The sequence below is a fragment of the Phalaenopsis equestris genome, unplaced genomic scaffold, assembly GCF_001263595.1.
Source record: "Phalaenopsis equestris unplaced genomic scaffold, ASM126359v1 Scaffold001190, whole genome shotgun sequence".
Classification (NCBI taxonomy): Eukaryota; Viridiplantae; Streptophyta; class Magnoliopsida; order Asparagales; family Orchidaceae; genus Phalaenopsis; species Phalaenopsis equestris.
In genome coordinates, this window is record NW_018165629.1 from 103,124 (window position 1) to 112,414 (window position 9,291).

A 9,291-nucleotide genomic window follows, 5' to 3' on the forward strand; every position below is an offset into this window, starting at 1 on the left:
ACAAGTTGCACGGTATGCAAAGAAGCCAAGGCATTGCATTTGTTCTTGTCTACAACTTCAACTATGAAATAAGATTCATTATATATCTGATGGTCCATTTGATATTATAATCATGTTGGTAGTGCTGAAGTGATCAAGCAATTGTACCAACCTCTTACCAACAATGATTTATGCGTACACTCATCGACAAGCAAAAAGTCTCTCATTAAGTCCAAATCAAAGATAAACAATAAGATGCAAAACTCGTGCCACGTATCCCAGCCAGTTGGTTGGCATCCACGATATAAGACCCCTCAGGTCAGGAGTTTGAATCCCCTCTAACACAGCTGGTCTTAAAAAGGTGATACTCGAATTGTTAGGCACATTAGAAGTGAATGGAGGCTCGTATAATAACCTCTAGCAATTCCTTTTAAAAAAAATAAATAAAATTGAGACAGAACTCTGATTGAACATAAGCTTAAAGAATAGAACTTCTTAAATTCTTAATTTAATTAAGCAAGCCTAATTTTAGTAATTAAGCTTAAATTGGCCTGACTTGATTAATCCCTTTCAATTTATTGAGCAAATTTAATCAACAACAAGCTTAGGGTGAACAACTGCATTCCACTAGGCCCATGTATACATTTTTGTAGTTTGCTAGCCACCAGAAATTAATCTCTGAAGCCATAAAGATGTCTATAATTGTTGCCTCTATGTTGACAATAATCAAGTCCCTCATAGTACCTAGAACAAACTAGTTGGCACCTCCACCCTCAGTGCCACAGTCTATGATGTCTAATGCTCCTCAATGTTTCATCCCTATGCTAGGGGAATGAGGCTTGGGCTTTTTTCTTGCTTTGGACCCGATATTTTCTCAAGAAGGAGTGAGTGTCGAAAGTAGTCTTAATTGTTTAATAATTGGAGTTGTTGATTAGCGCATATCTAAAAGTCAAGATGTGCCCTCCAATCGCAATTTCTCTGCTAAAAGCATAACGAAACCATACGTACTAGCTAGACCATCGTCAAGAATGCTTTCCAACTAGCACAATTCTTTACAAGATTGTGGATCTCCTTGCTAGTGTGTGGGGATTTAACCAATGTCATAGCTTTGAGTACCAGTTAACTTCCATCAACAACTTTGATGTTCCTCTAGCTGCTTTTTCCAAATCAATCTAGTGGTGTGAGTTGTGACAGCTCGAACTCGACCCATCAACAGGTTCGTGAGTAAAAATTATCAGATGACGAGCTCACGAATAAGTTCAAATTAGAACTTGTATAATATTAGCCTAGTTAGGCTCATTGGCAAAGCAAAATCGAACTAAATCTAATTTTCCCCTTATTTTATGTTAGATTAAGTAGCTCCCATGATTTAGGATATTAGGGCATTCCATTCATTTTACTCCCGTTGTGACTTCTCTACTTCTTATGCCCACCAATCTTGTCGTGACTTCATCTTCTCACTTTCTCTATCAAGCTCCTATTGCAACCTCTTCATATTGTTCTTCAAACCGCCACTTTTGTCGTGGCTTCCAATTTTTCTCTTTCAAACTAAGATTTTGTCGTCGATCTCTTCTTTAAATTTTGTCACTATTTTAGTAACTTTCTTTTCTTCTCTAGCAAATATGGTAGATATCACATGGAGCTCCCGTCTTAAATTCACCTCAACACATCTCCCAAATCAATCTAGTGGTGTGAATTGTGTCAGCTCGAACTCGACCCATCAACAGGCTCGTGAGTAAAAATTATCAGATGACGAGCTCACGATTAAGTTCAAATTAGAACTTGTATAATATTAGCCTAGTTAGGCTCATTGGCAAAGCAAAATCGAACTAAATCTAATTTTCCCCTTATTTTATGTTAGATTAAGTAGCTCCCATGATTTAGGATATTAGGGCATTCCATTCATTTTACTCCCGTTGTGACTTCTCTACTTCTTATGCCCACCAATCTTGTCGTGGCTTCATCTTCTCACTTTCTCCATCAAGCTCCTATTGCAACCTCTTCATATTGTTCTTCAAACTTCGCCACTTTTGTTGTGGTTTCCAATTTTTCTCTTTCAAACTAAGATTTTGTCGTGATGATCTCTTCTTTAAATTGTCACTATTTTAGTAACTTTCTTTTCTTCTCTAACAAATATGGTAGATATCACTGGAGCTCCCGTCTTAAATTCACCTCAACACATCTCCAACAAACTCGAGCTCACAAATCAAGCTCAAGCTTTACAATATATTGACAGTCAAGTTCAAGTTTCACATGGAGCACGAGCTCAAGCCTCTTTCGGACCACCAAGTAAAACTAGAGTTCAGTGTGACTCGAGTGACTTGACTAATTTACACCCTGCATCCAAACTCTACATTTTCCTCAACGAGTGGTTCCCGACAATAGGATGAGTTCTCTCATTGATACATTTGAAGTCCCCCTAACTAATCTTCTCAAAACTTTCCCCCACCAAACATATTGTCAATATCATATTTGACACATTGTTGCCCACTTCTAAGCCAACCATAATATATCTTTCTAAAGCTTACTGAGAAATGACATGCGTCTTGAATACCATATCAAAAATTGCTAAAGGATGAAAATAGGCTCGCATCTCTTTTAGCCAATTAAAACAGCACTTTCTGTAGGTCAGTGAGATTCATTCTCTCAACTATCAAATATGATGGACTAACACATGGTAAAAGATCATGCCGCTATTATGAAAATAATGTTATCTTCTTTATAAGAACATTTCTATACACTAAAAACTTCACGTACCACGAAGCATCCATATAGAAATTCAATTCCTAATTTTTTTTTTATAAAATATGTAAGCTTCTTATTATAACTGATCATTTTAGATATCAATGTACATGGCAGTTCAATTTTTAACATCTAATTAAAAACAAATAGCTTCCCACCTTTTAGCTTTGTTTTTTAAAGATTTAGCTTGGAAATTTTGTTTAAAAACCTTTTTTTTGTTTATTTTTTTAGTTGTGTTTTATTACTTTATACTTCTAACTGCTAAGATCTAAACTTATAACACATGGTAAAAATCATGCCGCTATTATGAAAATAATGTTATCTTCTTTATAAGGATATTTCTATACACTAAAAACTTCACGCACCACGAAGCCTCCTTATACAAATTCAATTTCTAAAACTTTTTTATAAAATATGTAAGTTTCTTATTATAACTGATTCTTTTAGATATCAATGTATACGGTAGTTCAATTTTTAACATCTAATTAAAAACAAATAGCTTCTCACCTTTTAGCTTTTTTTTTAAAAGATTTAGCTTGGAAATTTTGTTTTAAAACTTTTTTTTTTTGTTTATTTTTTAGTTGTGTTTTATTACTTTATACTTCTAACTGCTAAAATCTAAACTTATAATCATAATCTATATTGGATTCTCAAATCTCTTCTTGGAATCACATTGCAATTTACAAGCATTTACATTGATCATTTTAGATATCAATGTACACGGCAGTTCAATTTTTAACATCTAATTAAAAACAAATAGCTTCCCACCTTTTAGCTTTGTTTTTTAAAGATTTAGCTTGGAAATTTTGTTTAAAAACCTTTTTTTTGTTTATTTTTTTAGTTGTGTTTTATTACTTTATACTTCTAACTGCTAAGATCTAAACTTATAACACATGGTAAAAATCATGCCGCTATTATGAAAATAATGTTATCTTCTTTATAAGGATATTTCTATACACTAAAAACTTCACGCACCACGAAGCCTCCTTATATAAATTCAATTTCTAAAACTTTTTTTATAAAATATGTAAGTTTCTTATTATAACTGATTATTTTAGATATCAATGTATACGGTAGTTCAATTTTTAACATCTAATTAAAAACAAATAGCTTCTCACCTTTTAGCTTTTTTTTTAAAAGATTTAGCTTGGAAATTTTGTTTTAAAACTTTTTTTTTTTGTTTATTTTTTAGTTGTGTTTTATTACTTTATACTTCTAACTGCTAAAATCTAAACTTATAATCATAATCTATATTGGATTCTCAAATCTCTTCTTGGAATCACATTGCAATTTACAAGCATTTACATTGATCATTTTAGATATCAATGTACACGGCAGTTCAATTTTTAACATCTAATTAAAAACAAATAGCTTCCCACCTTTTAGCTTTGTTTTTTAAAGATTTAGCTTGGAAATTTTGTTTAAAAACCTTTTTTTTGTTTATTTTTTTAGTTGTGTTTTATTACTTTATACTTCTAACTGCTAAGATCTAAACTTATAACACATGGTAAAAATCATGCCGCTATTATGAAAATAATGTTATCTTCTTTATAAGGATATTTCTATACACTAAAAACTTCACGCACCACGAAGCCTCCTTATATAAATTCAATTTCTAAAACTTTTTTTTATAAAATATGTAAGTTTCTTATTATAACTGATTATTTTAGATATCAATGTATACGGTAGTTCAATTTTTAACATCTAATTAAAAACAAATAGCTTCTCACCTTTTAGCTTTTTTTTTAAAAGATTTAGCTTGGAAATTTTGTTTTAAAACTTTTTTTTTTTGTTTATTTTTTAGTTGTGTTTTATTACTTTATACTTCTAACTGCTAAAATCTAAACTTATAATCATAATCTATATTAGATTGTCAAATCTCTTCTTGGAATCACATTGCAATTTACAAGCATTTTATGCCCCCCCACCCCCGCCACCCTCTTTCTGCTAGGACTTGAGAACTTTATTTTCTAAGTAAATTAGTTTTTTTCTCATTTCCAAGTAGAATTTTCTTCGCATAAGATTAACATTACTATTAAATTAAATCATGCTCTCAAACATTTTTGCACCCTAATATATACCCACTATAAAATTCTCTCAAAAATTCATCCTACTTAAAATCCACATGTTCATGTAGGTCACCAAAAATACTTAATCTATCTTCCCATGTGCAGCTGTGCTATTGTAGTAATTAATTCATTTCTTCTTGAAACTAATTCTTCAAATGATATTATAAACTAAGCTTAAAGAGCATAAACACAAAACTTATTCTTAGCATTCTCGCCAATAATTTACCAAAACAATTTTATATCTAAACTACCTATTCACAACTATCACTACTCCATTAATTTCTTAATTTTCCTAACATATAATGTTCTTTTTATTTATGTTTCAATCATGCATCATTTAGGCTTCAATTGGTTGTGTTTTTCCTTTTATAAAAGTATGTTAATTAACTGTTCTACAAAAGCAATGCTTTAAAGTTTGAAATATAAAAAAAATTTACCAAATGAATAACATTCCGAAATAGTAAAAAAAATAAAGTTTTTCTAAAAGCGTTTTTTAAAAAGAACATAACCAAACAATTTTCCAAATGAATAAGCGGCATGAAAGCTCTCAAATGAGGACTTAACCTTTCTAATTGTGAACAATTCTCTATATTTAAATTCACAAAGTTTTACATAGAATTCTAATCTCGACTTTAGACTTGGTTAAATCTTGCTTAATTTTCTTTATAATTAAGCTAAGTTTTGACGCATCACTTATAAGTGACATCCTAAACAGCACGGCCCCCAACCGCCTCTCATCACATGCCACATGAGTTATGGTGTCACTAGAAGATGTTATCTTAAGCAAATCTTACTCATCATCACAATGAAGTTAAAAGATTGGATGTTCTTTCTACAGAATTTTTTAGTATAAGTAATATTGAACTATAATTCAATTTATGAATTTTGGTATGGAACTTAAAATTGTCTGTAAAATATCAATTCATAGCGAATTTTCACCGTTTTGTGAATCAAGCAAATTTGTCAAACTTTCTCATACAGGACAACAAAATAACTTTCTCGAACATGCATATTGAACTGAAAACTATTCAATATTTGTGAATAAGCATACTCTTTAGGAAAAATTGTAATATGTGATGGATTCCTAAAAAGTTAATTCGACTAAAGCAAAAGCCGCATGAACAACAGGGCTTGACTTGTCGAATTCTTATAACAATGCATCACACAAAATGACTTACTGCTTGATGAAACTTCAGGATTCCCTCTTTGTGACTGCATGAATTGCTTCTGCTGCTCCATTGACTGAAGCAAGGCACCTGACGCTTGAAGCCTTTGCTGCATCTCCCTTTGCATGGAATTTGATTGCTGTTGCATGGCCAATGGCTGTTGCAACTGCCCTGGTTGAGACTGAAATTGTGACATCAGCTGCTGCTGTGACGACAGATGATGCGACTGTTGACCTTGTGACTGCAACAATGACATAGATGGCTGCTGCAACTGTTGCTGTGTCTGTGGCACATTTTTAGACTGCTGAAGAAGCTGAATGGAATGCTGATGTGACTGCATATTTGAAATGTTCTGTAGTGAACCAAGTAACTGTTGCTGCTGCTGATGTTGTTGTTGAGATTGGGATTGTTGCTGCTGCTGGAGACCTTGTATGTTGGTTTGCTGGCCTAACTGCTGCTGATGCAAAGACAAAGAATGCTGATTGAGTAACTGCTGAGACTGCTGCATGCTGATAAGATTATTTTGCTGGACAGGCAATCTTTGCTGCTGCTGCTGCTGCTTTATGTCAACAATATTGTTTTGCTGACTAAGCAATTGATTTGTCTGAATGTTCGACATGTTTTGCATGTTAGCCTGTTGGCCTATCAACTGTTGTTGTTGTTGTTGCTGCTGCTGCTGCTGGGTTTGCAAGTTTGTTTGCTGGTGAAGAGAAGACTGCAGTTGCTGTGATTGTCTAGCGATTGCTTGCACATGTTGTGGCAGTAGGGATGATACAGATTGTTGAATTGAGCTCAGCTGATTCTGTTGAAGAGCAGACTGAGAAGCAGATTGAATGGTTGTTGCCGGGGACTGCTGCATAGAGGACTGGCCAGATGCAAGACTAGATGACATTTGCATCACAGACTGCTGAGAAGGTTGTAGCTGATTTGCTTGCAACAAAGATTGCTGTTGCTGCTGCTGCTGCATGGATGGCTGCAGAAGTGCATTATTGTGTATTTTCTGCTTTATCAACTGAGGTTGGAGCTGATTTTGGTAGAGAAGTGGATTTTGTGATTGTTGCTGCTGCCTTCCTTGAACATGCCTCTGTGTGTTGGCATAAATATCTGTGGTTGTTCCCTGTGATAGAGAATTATTTACAGAACTATGTGATATCCCCGGCATGTTTTGCATGTTAGATGCATGACCAAAATTCGTTATGGTTGACTGAGTAAGCCCTGTAATAGAAGGAGACGCTGAAAGACTAGAAGAACTTTGCACCGGAGCAGGAGTGTTATTTTGCAGGTTCTGAGCTAAAAGCTGCTGCCTTCCTAAAGACTGATCAACCAAAGGAATCTGTGCCAGTGTTTGTCCTTGATTGTTCACTTGTGGTGGAATGCCTAGCGATCATATTGAAGAGCAAAGCATACGCAAAACACAATTTTTTAAGATGATTGTATGATATGCAGTTCAAAAAAAATACAAGAAATTTGTCCCCCCACCATAACAAAAAAGAACACTTCCAAAATTCAAAATAGCACATTTCTATGTATTATATCGCTTTTAAGAAAAAAGGCTCCACTCTAGCTAACTGAACACAAACAGGGTTGAGATCCACACAATTCTTCCCCAGTGGGATTGAGCTTTTAACTCATTTTTTTAGCAAGAGAGTTTACAAGTATCACCAAGAATCGAAGCAGTAAAGTCCTGTCATTCTATTCCTGAGAGTGCCCCTGAATTTTTTCTCCTCCTTCCCTGACAGTCGCAAGGTTTTCTTCACACTATTTGCAATTCACCATTGCTGCCTTCTTCTCATCTCCTCCAAGCACTACTGTCATTCAACTTTGCCCGTTATCACATGGCATCATTTTATTATAGATGAAGCATTAAACTACCATGGTAGGGGTGGCTATGATTATCAACACCTCCGAGCTAAGTCAACATCACATCCAACCACATGACAATCAACTTCAAATTTTACTTCATAGTTATATAGTTTAATGAAATTATTCTGTTAATTATGTCTAATATATGCATGATTAGATTGGAGTAAAAGGTAAATATATGTTTTTTTAATCATTTTCATATAATTGATTTCAAAAAAGATTACAGATACTCAGCTTTGACTGAATTCAGATTTGGCTCTCACCCAAGTTAGTAAATTCGAGAGATTACAAACTGAAGGAGTTAATTTATGCTAATTAACAGAAAAAGAGAAAAGATGCTTTAGTTGTGAGAGGTAAAATTGAGAATGAATTCATACATTGAATACTCGTACCATATATATTTTAGGATAGAGTAACAAGGATAAGAAAATGGAACTAAACATTAAACTACAAGAAGATGTTCAGTGTTCAATGATTCAATTGAGGTTTGAATTAGATGGCATAACAAATATAAAAATAATTAAAATGACCTAATAATGATACAATAACGATATATCATTAATTTAATATAAAACATTCCAAATCAAAATACTTCTCTTGAATACTTTAAAAATGATTCTACATCAAAATTTTTGGGGCATGATATTTTCATTATTTTCTCTGTTTTTAATCAAAATGTTTATGACCAATCATATAATCAAAAGCTAAAATCCTTAAAATGATAATTATTAGAATTGAGCAATTCATCAAAAATTAGACCAATTCATTGATTTTGATTGGCTCTGTGTGAGCATAATTTTGGGATTAAACCAAACTGACTAGAGAACCAGTGTACAGTTTAGTCGATTGGATAGGTCAGTTCAATCCAATTTTTAAAACCATGTATGGTAATAAGTTTATGAGACCAATTAATTGGGCACACGCATACTTGAATGTGGTGGAGTGCCAGTGTAAAGCATATTCTAGATTTGGATTTGCATATCTTTTTGTAGCAGAGCACACGAAATTGTCAAATTTGTGTTCATTGTGAGTAAATCCTAGTTGAGAATGTTGATAATATGAACACGTGCAACATTGTGTTTTTTGCATAATTCTAAAACACATGACATTGATGGTATTTAATATGATACAATCAGCATTCACATATCATTATATCTAACTAATACCAATGAGCCACACTAATGAATACACACAGTGCAGCCCAAAATTTACAGCCTGCATGTGACACTCATGTTAATATATTTATTTTTGGGGTACTCAATGGATATGATAATATATTGTAGCCACAAAATTTATGGACTGCTAACTAGCCATGCCAACAAGATTGCTATGCAAACTAACAATTTTCAATAAAGGGAACACAAACTCCATCAGGTTTCGCAAGCTTCCATTAGACTATAGGTACAATGAGAAACCAGTGTTGTACTATACAATATAGTTAGTTAAAGAATATATATATATATATATATATA

At 33.2% G+C, this 9,291-nt stretch overlaps 1 protein-coding gene across 1 annotated transcript in view; it reads right to left on the bottom strand.

The window, feature by feature from the left end:
* Nucleotides 1–5,891: 5,891 nt before the first annotated feature.
* The window catches only part of LOC110033471 (mediator of RNA polymerase II transcription subunit 15a-like), a gene marked incomplete in the record, with an annotated part of 31,633 nt that continues 28,233 nt past the window's right edge, over nt 5,892–9,291 (bottom strand). Inside the window, 1 exon segment of the mRNA XM_020737464.1 lies at nt 5,892–7,325. Within this exon segment, the coding sequence (XP_020593123.1) occupies nt 5,892–7,325 (1,434 nt within the window).